At 46.6% G+C, this 17,916-nt stretch overlaps 1 protein-coding gene across 1 annotated transcript in view; it reads right to left on the bottom strand.

Moving 5' to 3' along the window:
* Positions 1-17,916, bottom strand: part of LOC144161870 (uncharacterized) — a 212,942-nt gene that overhangs the window by 19,303 nt on the left and 175,723 nt on the right. The window contains exon 7 of the mRNA XM_077692447.1: positions 3,504-3,667. Coding sequence (XP_077548573.1) covers positions 3,504-3,667 — 164 coding nt within the window. The remainder of the gene's footprint in view (positions 1-3,503; positions 3,668-17,916) is intronic.

Below are 17,916 nucleotides of genomic sequence, written 5' to 3' on the forward strand. Positions count from 1 at the left end.
CGTTGTATGGCCGAAATACGGCTAAGGATGTCGGCTGGGATGTTGTTGATTTGTTGACACGCTTAATGTCCGTCGTGAACTCTGCAAGAAATGCCAAATGTCGTGTCTCTCGGGGAGAATTACTTCGATTACTTGAAGGCGTTCGTAAGAGGCTTGTGATCGGTGAAGATTACGAAGCTGCGGCCCTCAAGAAAAAACGGAAATGCTTAACAGCGAGGTATGCCGCCAGGAGCTCCGGCCCGGAAGTGCTGTAGCGTTTCTGACTTGAAAAAGGCCTCTTTGAAAAGGAACCGAGCGGGTGCCAGGTGCCGCGGATGTGTTGCTGAAGTACACCCCCAACCGCACAGTGGGAAGCGTGTACCATAAGGCTCGTGGGAGTGTTGTAGCGCGCGCGCACAAGGAGAGTAGAAGAGGCCAGACGCTTTTTGATGGTATTGAATCAGTCTCAGACCATTCAAGCCTGCACTCGCAAGACTTGGAAGCTTGAAGGAAAATTTCGAGACGTTTCACAATGGCCGCACAGTTGGGGATGAACCTTCGGTAATAATTTACCAGTCATAGGAAACGGCGCATGTGGCGTAAGGACTAAGGGCGAGGAATTTTGATTATGGTCTTCATTTTCTGTGGCAGAGGGAAAATTCCATTGTGATCGACGAGGTGTGCGAGAAACGCCAAGGGCGGCAACCCACATGCCCACGTTTTGCTGGTAAGGATGAGGCCATACTCTGCTCGGAGTTCAAAAACTATCCGCACATGGTGCAGATGCTCCGATGACGATGAACTGGCGACAAGAACGTCATATATGTATGCGAAAACAAAAAGTAAGCCACGAGGACATCTATGAAGCTTTGAAAAGTATGAGCTGTGTTGCACTACCTGAACTGCATCCGGGTGATTTCGAAGAAGCCAAACGGTGTAATGATGGCAGTTTTCTTGACGTCATCCCGCGCTAAGAGATTTGGTATTTATTAGGCTTTCTGGAGGTAAACTTTTAAAATATGGTACATCCGCTGAGGTTATTTACGAAGTCCTGTATACAAGGTTGGTGGTACCTGTCGGGTACAGAGTCCACGTTCAAGGACCGGTAATCACCGCAGGGTCTCCAATCACGTGATTTCTTCGGGACCATATGTAAAGACCACGGCCAGTTGCTCGAGGATGGGTGAGCAATGCAAATTTCAACGATGTGATGGAATTCTTGCTGCGCGATTTTATGTTTCTCCTGAGCAAGGCGACGCGCCACGGCATGCGTAGGGGGACCGGTTGTAATGATCTGATGAACGACGTCATACTTCACTGGCTTTCTCCACTTATTGTCACTTATTGTCACTTATTTCAAGGAAACTACTAACCGTACTTTTGTTACAAAAAAAAGTGGAAGTAGAAAATAAAAGTATGTTAAGCCGTATAAAGTGCATTGCGCGGCTCCACCATCTAGCGCTGCAAATTGTCGGTGAGTGCTGCAACCCAGCTCGTGTAGTTTGGAGTGCTATTACTTGTTGCAACAAATCTCGCCTTTGCCCCTGTTCCTTTAATGCTAAAGTGTTGTGGCCTGCCGACTATGCAATGGTCCTCTGCGTCCTTTTAAACTGCTATAAAATCTTTAGATTTATTGGGAAGGGCACCATTTTGTGTCCGTGGTAATGCACAATGAAATTGGAAATTTCACGCTGTGTGAGAAATAACTGAAATATGATTCAGCCTGCCCCGATTCAAGACGTGACTTGAAGTTAAGCCAAATTCGGTTGTCACATTGTATTGAAACGACCCCTGGACTTTCGCGTGCTGCGTGCATGGCAGAGAACAAGCCTCGACCTGAGATCATGGGCCATTAGGGGCTCACTTGTTAAACGCGTCTACTTTGACTGCTCCACGGCCTCGACGTCAGATACGCCAAAACGGCAAAAGCCAAGAAACAAAAATTGGAGGCAATTTGTTTTCGCAGTGAGACTGCTTTAAACCGAAAACATCTGGTCGTCACTTCCTGTCACACCTAGCAGGTTTTGTAAATGCTGGGTTACTAACATTCGCCCGCTTGGACGGAAGTATTGCAACATAGGTTTTGATTGCAATATTAAAATATTAATAATAGTAAAAACCCTATATGAGAAGACATAGATGTATTTTTGGTGTCCGTAAACGAATACTTCCAAAGCTCTGTTTGCCTTTGAAGCGCGAGGCATTGGTAAGCGAGCATCCTGCTGTGTGTGCCATAATCACGCGGGCACCACTAAGGCCGCAAGCTGTTGAAGAGATGATTTGGGACGAAAGCTGATACGCCTCATCACTTGAAGAGGTGTGTGCGTTTTGATTACTTTTTAGAGGAGCCATAAAGAGAAAACACAAGTTTGGTTCATTCAAAAGATTGCCTCGTTATAATCATACTGACATTACTTTTAACGTGAAATTCGCTCAAATAAGCTGCATGATTAGGCAAAAAAGGAATGGCCATGTGCCCACTAGCTCGTTTCTGTTACAGAACCTACAATGTCATACCAGACAGCTCGGTAATTGGCGGACGGCAGCAAAAGCAAACGCAAATTAGGCAGAGCTTATAAGCTTGCCGAACGAGCTATTTCCGCTTACATTTAGTCCACATTTTTTTCAAAGCCCTAAGAATGGTGGTACAAAAAGTGGAAGTTACGAAAGCACATGTAAACACAGAAGTACCAATGCGTACTGCTGTTTGACTGCGCGCATTATGCTTGGTTTAGCTGCAACAGGACTGCGGGGCTTCGGGCTTGTTTCAGACGACGCTGGCCGATTGACGCAAGCGACGTCTTACGTGACCGTATTTGTTGGGCGAACACCATGTTTCACGAAATGATTGTCTCCATGACAAAAACAAGCCAGGTACAAATACGTTCACAAACAAACCAAAGGCAGAAAACGGCTTGCCGCGGTATGGTGGCGCCATCTAGGTTAACTAACGGTAAACAAGGCCATGTGATGTCATTGCAAACCACAAAAACGCACGATTTAGGGGGAAAATCAAGATTTTACCTTCAATTATATTATTTCTCAGTGAGTAAAGCATCGCTTCATTCGGACAAGCGCTGGGGGCACTACGAAACAAAATCTTTCGAATAATACAAACCTGTGTTTTGTCTTCATGCTTCTGTTAATATGCCTAATCTGCAATATCAACACAAGAATTTGATCACCACTTGCATCTGTATTCTGAGTAGGTGTTATCATTTGGCAATATTTTCAAGATCACTATATTCAAAAGAAAAGTTTGCGCATAAATGCACGTGCATTTCTGAGGGATGACCATCCCCAATGCTTAGTAGAAATAATATTGGCTAATACCATTCAACTAAGTTCTCTGTTACGTTTATACGTCCATGTGGGCTACTTTGTTGGTAATCTACCTTCAAAGGTTGTGGTGGCACATAATTGTGTTCAATTAAGTTCTACTTCTTAACTACAACACATCATTCTATTAGACACTTTTACTTCAAAACTGAGACTGGATTTTTAATATACCTGCATGTACTTACTCTAGGTAGTCCACCAAATACCTTCGTAGGTGCCTTGAAAGCTGCCTTGTTTGCTTTTCAGATATATTTCCACCGTGCAGGAGAGGTGAAAGAGCAGCAGGAAAAGTGGGTAGTGGACAATTCTCGCACCAGAACACACTCCTGTTGTCGGCGTTTTGAACCACCTGCACACATGTACTGAGTTACAGCCATGAAGATGAAATAAAATGGTCATTTTTATCATGTTGAACACGAAATCACTATTCTGCATGTGAGGTCTCTCCATGTCGACCGTTTGAGGGCGAATGAATTAATGTTACCCTCCGCCAGTAGAAACCCCATCCCGCGGCAAATGATTAATTGTAATTTGACTTATTGTACGTTGAATATAATTCATATACCAAAGTTATTGCTCATTTCGCGTATAATGACCAAATTAGAGGAAGAAGAGAGTGCGACATGGTAACCTTACCTACCTCCAAATTGCAGTTTGACGGAGGACGTAAGTATGAGTAAGAAACTACAAGTATGAGAGTGTGGCTAGTGAGGTGAACATTGTATTCACATTTCTGCTCACATGTTTACCGAAAGCAGATGCTGCCGCCTTAGGGTTATGATGTTTTAATTGAGGGGGTTTTCAAAGTTTGGTCAACTGCAACTAAGGCAGCGAAAAAATTGTTCTTGTATTCAACGTACGGTGCAAATGACGCTGAAAGACATAATAGTCCCGGTCGTGTCTCAAAGATAATACAGGAGATAAGCGCGAACGCAACTTCTTTCAGAGCTTCTTGAACAAACTTTGTCACAGATGCAGTTACTACTTTTAATTCTGCCGTGTTCAATCCATACGCCATGAGAGAAGAAATATCGATATTAGAAGCAAGTGTTGTGTTGACTTCAGAGTCCACCTTGCAGCAGTGTCGCGAACCGCACTCGTCTAGTACTCACTTCGGTGAGAGGAGTGTACGCGGTGTGGTTATCGATATCTATTCAGTAGAATAGTTGTTTTCCGTAAAGGCATCGTCCCGTATCTAGGCGGGAAGCAGGCATCCTGCGAGTGCGCAGCGCCTGTGGTCGACGGGCCAGGGCCGGGGAGTAAGGGGTCGCCGACAGAGTGCTGGCAGTCTACCCTGAGGCCAGCCTCGTTTGCTTTTCAGGCAGCATCACATAGAACCTATTGGAATAGCGCTGCTGCGGGTATGGCTACACGAGGTAACTGATGCTCTCCTGAGAGCTGAAGCGTGTGTTAAGGCAGCCAAAACTAACCTAATTACTAGGAATGATAGTACGATAGTGGGCTCCCGCTATGTACAGAAAGGTAGTGTCTACCTAAAACAGCAATGTTTTCAGAATATTTTCGCTGGCGTGTTGTCCGATTCGGTGGTGGAGCACTGGGAGAAGCTATGCATCAGCGAAATTCTTTCTAATTTCCAGTAGACTGAAATGCTGGACGTCTGCTGATCGCTGTCTCCCCGAAAGCAGCTGAGACAAGGTCTGTGCATCGCTGACAGCTGGCTCCGCATCTGTGGCGACAACCATCAACAATGAACAAACGGAAGCGCTGCACAAAGTATGAGTTATGTTCGGCGGTGGTGCACTCGGAGGATGTACGCCTGAGCAAAATTTTCTTTATTGTATCTGAGGCCTGTTTACAAGGCCGATACTTGATAATTTTGTGTGCACCACTTCCGAAACTACATGGGCATGTGCTGTTATCGTTGTTCTTCGGTAGTAACGTGTTTGAGAGGCAATGACGAAGGGCCATTCTACCTCATAGTAACTTTCTTAAGCCTTGACGCGGATAATACGCTCATTACTAAATAGTCGGCTCCGGTATCTATAACGGCGACTACATCAAAGCTGTCGATGGACAACTGGACGTCGGACGCGGTCTTCTTTGAGCTGCAGGTTCGTCGGGGCAGCACATCTCGGCTTGTCCGTGTTGAGGGTCAGGCATAATGCGTCATCATTGTCATCGTCTTCTCAGCACAGGCTAGGCCATGTTAGGTACGCGTGGCACCGTGTGGCTGTCGTCGTGTTCGAGAGTCACGGCGGGGTTAGATCATGTCGCTGCTGAGGGCTTGTTCAACGTTGTGTCATTGCGTCGTTGGAAGGTTTCCGGTTTTTTGCCGTACAGCACTTCCTCTCCAGACGTGACTGCTTTTAGTATCCCCTACGTGGGCGGGGGACCTCCCACGCGTAAAGTCTGAGTTTCTTCGATGGCTTTGCTACTGGTTTGGGTAGGGTGACGGCCGACAGTTGAGCCCCGCTTGACCAAGGTGGGTGTCGGACAGGTATTCTTCGACTTCAGTTGGCCGCTGACCCTGTCGAGGTGTGTTGCGGCGACGGAGAGCCCGCGCAAACCGAGCCTCTTACGGGGAATCGAAGAGGTTAGCCATAGGTCTGTTTACCTCAATATGGGGTTTATTGGTTACCTCAATATGGGTTTATGCGGGCGGCAGTAGGCGGCGGTTCGGCGGGGCCTCTTAACGACGAGATAGGGGTGGGCGGGATCGACGAACAGGTGTGAAGTAAGTCATAGCTTGTGGCTTGCGGAGTGCTTCGGACGGCGCAGTAGTTCCCAAAGCATGTTGAACTTCTTGGATGACGACCATCAGGGAACCAACTTCAGGTTGTGGCATTGTCGGGAATAGTTTCCGCAGCTCCTTCCTGACCACTGCACGGTTGGCCTTGCTTAGTGTATCGGAGGTAATATCCCCGGATCCGCTCACATCTTACAACAGGGCATTGACACGGAGGTCGCAATGCCTTGTTGCACCTTGAAGCGCCTTCTCCATCGCAGCCGTCTCAGACACGAATTCGGCCACCGTTAAGAGAGTGTTACGAAAAAACAAGCAAATAGTTCTAGCTGTGCTCTTCGCATCAGAAACTAAGGTTTCTTTCTGATGCGAAGAGTAAAGCCCTAATTTGAAAACCTTAATGTCAGGCTCCGCATGGGGAAAAATACAACATCTTCCTGTAGGGGAACCCTGAGTACTATTTGAAGCAGCCATGGGGTCGAATGAAGTTCCCATTAGTTTTCAGTTCGTCGTTTCCGTTGACGTTCAGCTTCGCGTGCATTCGTTGTATCAGCAGCTTCTTGACGTAGTTTGAATGAGTGAAGGACATAAGACGCGTTCGTAGCACATGCTCCCGTCTCGGTATGTAGCACAGTCGGAAGATCGCCACGTACCTCCCGCTGCGGCCAGAGAATCGTGGGGTCGAAACTGGGTGCCGCCTAACTCGTTCTTTTTATAGTGGACTGCGCTGACGTCAGCCCAAACGCCGACGGGGCTGAAGAGACGCCCATGCGCAGCAGAGTGCGGACGGCAAACAATAGCAACGACACCGAGGGAGGGAGGGACACAGCCCCGAGCATGAGATGCTTCGCATCTACAAATCCTTAACAAAAGGTCACGAACCTTTCGGTAGGGTGTTGCGTGCGTGTTAACAAAAGTGCTGCTCGTTCCTCCGGCACAAACTTTGCTAATGTTTTAAGAAAATTGCTTTTGAAGAGAGCCCAGTCGGTTAGGGAGCTTTCGTGATTCTCTAACCAAATTTGAACTGCATCATCTAATTAAAGGAACTCATGTTGAAAAGTTCCTTTGTCATCCCACCTGTAAAGATCCGGGCTTGCTCCAGATTCTCCAACCAGTCCTGAGGGTGTTCACCATGAGACCCGCGGAACGATGGTGCTTCCCTGGCCTGGTGCAGGACAAGGGGGAGTGGCTTAATGGACCTCGTTGTCGGTTTCGGTGTTCTTACTCGTGGTTTTGTTTGGTAGGAGACCACACTCGACCGGTAAACCTTGCAGACGAGGGCTTGCTCGACCTGGGCTGGCTTGTCGGCTTCCGGAGGGTGTAGGGAGCATAGACGGTGCGCAACCGGCAATCTCACCATATGTCACGTAGCCAAAGATGACGGAGTTGTCTCAAAAGAATAGCACGTTTATTGGGGCGAACTTCTGCTCCCCCAAAAACTCAAAGAATACACAGCCGGCGAAGCAGCAGTCAAGAAAGTGGCGTGCGGAGACTGGTGCCGGCGAATAGAATACCGCGGTGTCTGCTTTCCGGGCATTCATCTTTCGCCGTGAGTGTTTCTCTCACCGTCGAATTACGCCCAGAACACTGTAGATAAAAGGAAATTATTCTATGTGGTGACGTTAATTTTAAACAATCTCTCTGTGAAAGGAGATTGCAGGTGTGGCATAAAAAACAAATAATGGTACACGTGCTACACTTGGCCACAGATAACACAGGCAGGTGCAGCAGGGCGGTAAAACAAAACGCATGCATAAACAAACGTAATGCATGGTTTGAGGAAATATTCTTCTTGCCGCAAAACACATCTCAAGGGTGATTAGCCCAAGCACAAGTAAGCAAATACCAGATACGTTTGTCGTAAATGAGAGTGAAATCTGTGCTTCACAGCATGGAAAGGCGTTTGGAACTTTTCTCTTGTGGGTAACACCCTCACTGACCATGTACAAATGTTCCGCAAATTGGTTGAAGCAACAGTTCCTCTGCATTGTTCTCGCCGGTCTCAGTTAAAGGAACTATTCCCATTTTTCGTAACCTGAAACCTTGTACTGGTTGTGGCGTAAATGTTTGGCAGGTATCGCTTGTCAAATATATTAGTGATGTTATTTCGGTACCACTAGTCCACATATTATATTGTGCCTTGCACTTAGAGTGTTTCCGGGAGAGATGAAAATTGCCTTATTTACTGCAGTGTTTAAAACGGTGTCAGGACTGATATGGTGAACTTGATTGGGTGTGGATTGCCTTGAGAAGTTAATACATTCCTGTTTATCGGGTTTTTTCAGCGCCATTGTATCCTCACCAGTTTTGAAAAAAATATACATTCTCACAGAAACTGCGCTTCGCTAACAAAAAGAATTTATTATTCACAGTAGTGAAGATAAAATTATAAGATATATTCCTCTTTTTGCCGATTTCCCAGAAGCTTTTGAGGGCATAAACCATAGTATTCTTCATGAGAAACTGCAGCAATACGGAATTAGAGGGCAAGAATTTATACGTTCCTACCTCCCTTACCGCTACCAGAATGTCCGCAATAATGGCTGCCCTACCAATATGATTGCGATGTCTCCAGGTGTGTCACAAGGTAGCATATTGAGCCCTGTCTTTTTTGCCTTTTATATTAAGGATATTCTGGACCAGAATTCAGATACTTTTTTCACATGCATTTTGATGATACGGGTATATGTTTTTCGTGGTAAAGATCACGATGCAGGTATACGCAATGCTGACGCGCTGCTCTAATCGTTATCTACTTGGGGGAAAATCAATTCGTTGGAAATCCATGTATCTAAATCCAAAACTGTTTTTTCCATCCGAAAGGGCAGCCTTTAGGTATTTAGATGCCAACATGACTGAGATAATGTGACCCTTGAAAACCCATAGGTGCGTGGGTTTCAGTAGAACTATTGCGGGATAACCTTGTTAACCACCTCTGTCTGAACGTTTCTGGGGTTGATGGCTTACTCAGGCGTCAAGCTTTCTTTATTCAAAGCGCTGTTCATGCCCCACCGAAATTACAGTACACGCGTTTGGGGGTACAGCTACAAACACTTTCCTGCAACAAACAGCACATGGCACTGTTTTTATTCTTCCGAGAGACCACCCCACAGGACTTCTTTCTGATGAGGCTAAAGTAACCAGCATATTCAATATTGTCACGGGGAAAATTAACCGGGATGGTTTAATGGGGCATCGAAGCCGGGAGAGAGCACACTAGGCCGCGATGCAATAGCCCTGGAAAGCAGGCAGAACGCGTGTCGCTCCAAGTCCTTGGCTTGTTTCAAGTCCCTTTCGTACCGGCGCTGTGTGCCTACCCAAAGGGGGTTGCAACAGTGAAACCGCCATGAGACATGCGGTAATGGGCTTGCACGATAACACCACTTCGGTAATAAGTATAAATGTAGGGTTGCCGATGTGCTACACCCTATCGGGAGCGGCAGAACTCGCTAATAATGTAAAAGCTTACCCGTTGCGATGCAAATAACAGTACGCGTTACTTACGCCACGCACCGACTCCGTAACGCAGATGCTACGGTACCGCCTTCCCACCATACTGGTCGGTTTATGATATGCTGGTCTAAACATATCGCAATGTACCAAGCGTGAATTATTTTCATTACTTGTTCCTGAAGCTCCCCATTCGTCACCTCTGTTTTTTATGCAATAATGCTAAAAACTGGTGTATATTGCTGTCAATGAATTTTGTACTCCTGGTAATGTTGTGCGGTTCTCATGTTTCTTCTGTTTAGTTTTTTGTTTGTTTGTTTATTTGTTTGATTGTTTATTTATTCCCGTGCCTCTCAAACGTGTTTACGGAGATATATTATTCTATGCAATTTTTTCGCATCATTAGTCAACTTCGCAATAATTTTTGGCCAAAAATCTTCGTATCAATTTTGTGCAATCGCTGATTTCATGCATTTATGCTCCCGCTCTCGAACTATGTAAGGCCCGGGGGCTAGTCAAGCTCTGATGAACGTTTCCTTCCGGTAGCCGGTGCTTGTGTGAGTACAAAACTTAATTAAATTGAATTGAATTGAATTGAATTTAAATACGAGCTACAGTTGGGTTGCGGGAGACATATTTTAGCCCTTAATTTGGCGGCACTGTGGAAGTGCGGACAGAGAGCGGAGCCGATCACATGGCCACAGAAGCATCCTTACAGCGTTTCCTGTAAGTATAATCTTACAGTGAACGTCGGCAATGGGCATGTTTTTCTGGGCACATCAGCACTACGACATGCGGCTCGGAATCAATCCGTTCCTTTCACGCTGCAGCTCATCCGGGGATCGCTGCGTCGCGGCGACATGAATGGCTTCACCAAGTACCTACTGGGCAGGACAGACGAAGAATGCATCAGCGGCTGCCACGTGTGATCCTGGTATGGAATCTGAATCACCATGCATCCACGACAACTACGAGCTTTACAGCACGTGAGTGGCCCTCGGCACCTCCAGTCACTGAGGGTACAAAAGGCTATTCTTGCCTCGGCGTCTTCAGTGGGATCGTCGACATTGCCACATGCGGTCGTTCTAAATTCGTTCCGTTATACCATGCCGGTCCGATAAGATAAAAACACGAGAAATGCTTTCGTTCCAGTGATCTCTTTCTGGTAGTGCTGCCATGCCCATGGCCATGTTTGTTGTTTTAAACCATAAGACTTCGCAAACATTTGTTGTTGCTGAGTGGTGACAGAATAAAATCCGGGTCCTTATTTGGAATAAATGGCAAAACAGCTTATGATCGGCCTAGGACATTAAGGGCATTACGCTGTAACGTTTACCCGTAATAAAAAAATTAGGTTCTCTAACTGCACTTGAGAGGAAGGCTGATTCTTTTTAAGATGTTACAAAACACATACAAATGCTATCAAAAAGTAAAATCCCCTATCTTGCAAATCGCAGTAGACACAGAAACGAGATCGTACATGGGTTGAACGACGACCAAGACGAAAGGAGTGAGATGCTAGAGATGACCATTAGAAAAAACGTAATCAAGGACATGACATGAACCAGGTTGAAATAGAACGCGTACATTGGATTGGAAAACTAAATCTCGAACAAACCCAGGCCGGTCATTAAATTACTAGAGTAGAGGCAAAAATAGCACACTAGGAAGACGAAAAAACTCAAAGACACTGGCGTGACCATAGGTGAACATTTTTCTAAGAAAGTTCGCGATATTAGAACACATTTTGGGCCAACGCACACACCAACTTTGAATACCAGAAGAAAGTACGACTTGCTTTCGACGAGGCATACCTTAATAAGCGTGCATATATTTCAAGTGATGTAAAGAACCACAAAGTACCATTTGGAAACGGCCACAGTCCAGTAACAGGAAAAAGGGCAGCGTCTGCACTCCGTAGATGATGGCGAGGGTGCGGAGTATGGGGACACGAAATGACATCCAAGTTGTGCCCCGACCGTCATTCAATTGGAGCCGTAAGGTCCACCTCGATTATTGATTGATCGATCGTGGGGTTTAACGCGCCGACGCAACGCAGGCGATGAGGCACGCCGTAGTGGAGGGCTCCGGATTAATTTTGACCACCTGGGGATCTTTATCGTGCGCCAAAATCTCGTACACACGGGCGTTTTTGCTTTTCGCCTCCATCAGAAAAGCGGCCGCCGCGGCCGGGAATCGAACCCGCGACCTCGTGCTCAGACCTCGATTATTCTCCAAAATGAAAGTGCAACTCACGGCTAAAATCGATTTTTGCTTGATTTTCGCTTGATGGCGGTGTGCGCACGGATGGACGCGGGCGGACATTGGGAGGTCCTAAAATACTCTGCACCGTTACAGGCGAGGGAATAAGTCATTTGACTTTCGGGTACTAACTCACGGTCGTAGCCCACTTCCGGCTTCCGAGCAGAGCGGTTGCGCGATGGCTGGCTCCGAGCCAGGCGCTTCAGCGGCTACGTTCGGCCACGGTGCCCGGGTGACCAGGGTGCCCTCGGGCTACAAGATACTACTTCGAACTATTCCTTCGGGGGACTCAATGAAGAATTGCCTCGGGGGAAGACCTTATCGGATAGACGATTTCCGCACCCCGTTCTTTCAGTTGGGCGTGCTTCAGGATATCGCCGGTATCGGCCCGTATCAAATAGGCCACATATGGCTTTTCAAACGTCGGACACCCGAGGCGCGGCAACAGCTTCTGGACACCACCGGACTGCAAGTCAAGGGAAGGGACGTTTTTGTGCCGTTATTGACCCAATTAGGCAAGTTGTAATCGTCAAGTTACATTGGGTGCCCTTTCACGTCGCAGACTCGGACATACGCAGGATGTTTCAGGACTTCGTTGACGTGAAAGATGTACGACAGGACTCTTGGGGGGCGCCAGGTTTCGAGGCTGCAGAGTCGACGACGCGAATCGCTCTCATGACTTTGCGTGACGGCCTCGCCCCGTCACGAAAGTTTTACTGGGGTTCAGTTTTGGTCGTCGTGCCTGGACGGGCGCCACAATGCGTGTGGTGTCACCGGAGAGGGCACATTCGTGGAGACTGTCGAACCCCGAGATATTTCAAGTGCAAGGCCTTTGGGCACTTCGGGCACGATAGTGTGCCGACCTATGCAAATGTCACCGGGAGGGCCGGCGAACCTGACGTCAGCCCTCACCTCATGGACGAAGAAGAGGCGGAGGCAGCAGCAGTGTCTACGGCAGCGGTGACTGTATTTCACCAAGCTCAGCGTAATGGCGTCTCGAACACCATGGATCTGCCCCCCAAAAATGCGGAAGACGGAAACGGCAGCGCTACTAAGGAACCCGGAGCAGCTTTGAAAACTAATGACGACGACACTTCCACGACGAGCGCCCCTGCTCGGGACGAGGATGAGACCACTGCCAAGGACCAATCAGATGAGAAAAAAGATGACGACACCGGAAGCCAGCACTCGGTGAACTCAACGCTGACACAGAAACGTGACGGCTACCGAACTGCCGACGAAACTGAGAACCCATCTAAAAACTTGGAAACCGCGCTGCCTAAACGTAAACGAGAAACTGGCCCGAGCGATGAGCAGCGACTGACGCAGCTGGAGCGGGAACGGGCGAAAGCGGCCAGGAAAAAAGGCGTTTTTGACACGGCAAAATCGGTCTCTGTCAGCGTCTCGTACCTAGCGAAAATAAGGGCTTCGCGAATGTAAGCGCGGTGGCGGGAGGGTGAACCTTTTTTCACTGAGCAATGTTCGTTTCTACGCTCCTCTATGTAGCAACTCTTAAGGTCAGAGGGTTAGACTCGAAGATGCGACAAATGCAGCAGAGAAAGTTACTGAAGCAAAGGCAAATTAACGTTCTGCCAGTCCAAGAGACAAAGATTGCGGGAGAGGAACATACAAACACGATGGTGCAACCATTTCTTGGAAGGTATCACGTATCCGTAGGTCATGCGGTTGGAACAGCTGACGGTTGTCTTATATTTGTGAAAAAAGAACCAACATGTGTCGTATAATGTGGGACATCATGGTTGGGGGGGGGCGTTTTGTTTGCTGCGATTTTCGTTCATGGGGAGCAGCCGTACAGGGCTGTTTGCGTTCACGCGCCTACCGTGCCTAAGAAGAGGCGTACTTTTTTAAACGTCCTTAAGATGCCGGAATGTGACCGGCCAAATTTTTTCATGGGAGACTTCAATTGTGTTTGTAGCCAGGATGACCTATCAAGTATAAAGTAAAGTAAAGTATCAAGAATCAAGTATCAAGTATATCAAGTATAAAGTATCAAGTAAAAGTATAAAGGCGCTGCAATAAGGGGCCGTGCAGAAAGGCTGTTAGCCGGGGAGGCGCCCACGAAGCGGTCATGGGCTAATGAAAAGCGCCATGCTAAAAAGAAAGAAATTTTTTCAGTTATCTATATTGTCGTTGAAATGCAAAAACAGTCTGATATTGAAAAGGCTTTTGTACAGCTATATGAGAACCTAGTTGCCTATAGTCCTCCGAAGGAGGGATTCGAACGGTCCTATAGATTTGTTACCCTGTCTCGATGAGGACTTAACAGAACAATTGGAATGCCACTTAAGCCTAAATGAAGTTGAAGAAGAAATAGATAGCTTAAATAATTGCAAATCTCCAGTACCCCACGGGCTGGGTTCGACCATTTATAAAATGTGTAATCCTGTCTTGGCACCGGAATTGCACAATGTTTTCAGAGTATCTTTCCAAAGAAGGGCCCTTCGCCCTACTTTCTCGAAAGCGCACACGATCTTCATACCCAAGAGCGACGACACAGAACTGCTTGCTAGAGTCAAGGGGTACGGGCCAATTACCTTAACTAACACTGACTAGAAGATATTCATGAAGGTTTTAGCTAAGAGGTTGCAAGCTGTCATCAATAATCGTGTAGGCCCGCATCAAACATGCGGCATTAGGGGAACGAGAATCTTTACTAACATCCATTTAGCACTCAGTATCATAGAAACATGTGATGTGGATTTCAGAAAGGTTGCCAAGTTGCAGGTCGACTTTGAAAAGGCGTTCGACAAGGTGTTTCGTGACGTCCTTTTCAAAATACTGGAACATGTAGGAATAGGCAAAACAATTCTAGACGCGGTGAAAATGGTGTACCAGCAGTGCACGACTAAATTCATTATTAACGGGAACCTGAACTCCCGTGTCCGTGAGCATGCCTCCGTGCGTCACGGCTGTGCCCTGTCGTCACTCCTGTTTACGCTTTACCTTTAACCTTTGTGGGCAAAAATCTTCAAAATTCCTCTCGTGCAAGGTTTTTGCTTGAATCCTGCGAGGTTAAAGTAATGGCTTACACCGATGATGTTGCCCTTTTTTGTAATAACCAAGTGACTGTTAGTAATGCAATGAGCACTACGCAAGAATATTGCGATATGACGTGTAGCGCAGTCAACCTTAAAAGTGTGTTTGGTTTGGCACTGCGAATGGATCGAAACCCCGCGTATCCATAACAGCATCTCATGGTCAACGGAACCGGTAACTTATCTCGGAGTACCCTTAGCGAATTATCGAGATAGTAACGTCTTCTGGCTGAAAGAGCTCAGACAATGCGCGCGCAAACGGCAAAGTGGGAGGGCCGCAGGCTTTCTATCTTTGCGCGCGCAACAATTTGTAATGTCCTCCTGGCCTCAAAACATTGGTATAGCATGCAGCCCCTCTCGTGCGCTCGAATAAATGTTCAAACGTTTCACCGCATATTTGCGGTATTTGTCTGGCAATCAACTTATGAGAGGACGAGTAGGAGCAACTTGTCTAGGAAAAAATCCCGCCATCTTTACGAAGTAAATGATGATGAGAGGGGCGAAGCTAAAATGCTTATCGGTAAAACCGCGAAACATTCGCCCGCACGTCATATAAAGACTCGACACGTCAAGCTTTCCACCGCTCCGTCGACAAGCCCATCGACGACATCGATGTTTGTGGTGATTATAAAAAGTTGGTGAATTCGGTGTGTGACATTTTAGCCACATTGGCCATCGCCTTCTGCAGAGCGTCTTGTGTCGCGTACCCCCGGTACGTGTCTTGAGCTCGCAGGCGACGAACGACAACCTCTTCTTCTTCCTCTCCTCCTTGTTGGGTAGCAACGAACGCGTTGAACGTTATGACCTCTTCGGCAATCTTTGGTTGGCCAATCCCTAGGATCAATGTGCCGTGTACAATGTGCCGTGTACGGCCGGGACAGGGTCCGAGCAAAAGGAGCTTCGCCCCTAAAAGTTCAAGGGGGAGGCCGGTCACTCCCACATCTATTTGTAAGACAACTTGTTTCCCTTTTCTTGTTCTTAACGGATCAGGAGGACCCGTTCATCCGCACTTTCATGCAGCATACGGGCGCAAGTGCTTTACCCAACTTAGTAGTGTCGTCAGCAAATTTGACCTCTTACTCGGTTAGCCTCTTTTTGCGAGTTGTTTTCTCTTGTCGTTTTTTAATTACGCGCTGGTCAATCGAATTTTTGTCAACTGCGAACCATAAAAAAACGGCCCTGTGACCTTACCGATTGTCTGTTCCCTGAGCCGATGTATAGATCATTGTATGAAGTTGGCGCCGGACATGATGTACTACGGAGAGTAAATTAAATGCCAGTGCATGGTGCTGTAAAACGTTCTTTTTTAAACTGCATACTAATACACTCCGCGTTAAAATATGGATCTTAGAGAAAGGTTAATTTTTTGTCGTGGGGTGCCGAATGTTAATTGTGCAAAAAAACAGAAAACGTTGAAAATTTATTCACTGACTGTTGGGACGCCATTTTTTGGGGTGTCTTGCAACGTACCGTAAAAAAAAGACTTTCCACTCACGGCACGCGGAATCCGCTTCATTGATGTGAAACCTGATGTTTTACCATAGGATTTTTTTTTTTGGGGGGGGGGGGGTTTACATAGCCGTTGGAGAGGCAGAATGGATGTGAGAAATTCAGTGGTTATTGCAAAATCGGTGGGCAACCACATTGTAAAGCACGTTTGTAAACTGAGCGAAGTTTTTGTTAAACTGACGTACGAAGATGCTGTGATCACTGCTATGAACGAAGTAGCTGTCTTAAAAGTTCACAAAGACATAACCACCAGCTAAAAGCGAGGTGGTTTTTATGTATGTTCCTTTCCTTTCTGAGCCCTCTGGGCTGATTGTGTGGTGCTTGTTTTGTTGTGCCCAGACGTCAATATAACAAACGGTCGTAGCCCAATTTGTAAGACGACTGACGCTAACTCCGTCTGGTCTACCAGACAGGGGTTCGAATCCTGCCGGTGCCTGTGTGATTTTTTGCGATTGTAAACGCTATGCGCCCGGACGCAGACGGACATTGTGCGGTTCTAAGGTACTCCGAACCTAAAACTACAAGTTAAGAACTGAACTTGTAATCCGAGGCAGTGCACAGTCCAAGACCTATTCGTAATCAGTGTGGATGCTCCAAGTGTACTAAATAAACAAAGAAAAATAGAAAGAAAATAACCTGCTTGATTAGGAACCACACGCAGCGGCTATTTCCAAAACGTGGTTGTCAGCAGATATTTCTAGGGATGAAATTATTCCCCCAAATAATTCTGTCATCAGGAAAGATCATCCATCCCACTGGAAAAGTGTCACCATTTGATTAGAAATGTATTTCGTTTGTAGTTCTCCCCATTTGTGAAGAAGCAGAGGCCTTTTTTCTAACACTATCGGGATGGCTGTCTTATCTTAGATGGATGCCTTTACAGCAGCCAGCAGCCATCATGATCACGATATATGGTTGCTACTTAGGAATTCATGCTGATACACGCGCATCTTCTGGGTGATTTTCATCTACCTCATATAGGCTGAGGTACCATAAATCACCATTTGCAAGCCTCTAGCGCATTTGTAGATGTTAAGTTTAGCTTCATTCTTCACCAGATCGCATTGCACCCGACACGCCACAAGTGCGAACCAGTAACCTCTTTGATTAATTACTTGGTCACCATTTTCATTCCACTCAGCAGACAGTCGATATTCAGAAGGCATATCGGACCATGCCTTTTTAAATTGCCGCCTCCCACGTAATTGTAAAACTAGAATCGGGCCCACTGTGACCACCGCACTTTATTTCAAGAACGTACTCGGCAGCAGTATCTCTTCTGCAGTTGCGCATATGTACCAGAATTTTTCCCAAATGGCTTCCAATCCTACCACCGATGGGGACTCTTTGTGGCGTTAAATCACGAGCATCATATCATATTTCATCGCTAACTTCATAACGGCAAAACATAAAAGAGGGTAGACGGTTTACCGTAGATCACAAAAGGGGATACAAGCTCAATGTCTGATTAAGCGAACGACGCTGAGTCAAGATCTGGAACAAAGACGGCGCCACTTAAATTGTCACAAGCGTTAACAAAATTTGAGCAAAAAAGTAAAAACGCCAAATACTTTTACTTTAATACAACCCTTCGTTTTTTCATCACAGGCAGCCCGA

The sequence above is a fragment of the Haemaphysalis longicornis genome, unplaced genomic scaffold (assembly GCF_048455015.1).
Source record: "Haemaphysalis longicornis isolate Haplotype H1 unplaced genomic scaffold, Haemaphysalis longicornis Haplotype H1 scaffold_12, whole genome shotgun sequence".
In the NCBI taxonomy this organism is placed as follows: domain Eukaryota; kingdom Metazoa; phylum Arthropoda; class Arachnida; order Ixodida; family Ixodidae; genus Haemaphysalis; species Haemaphysalis longicornis.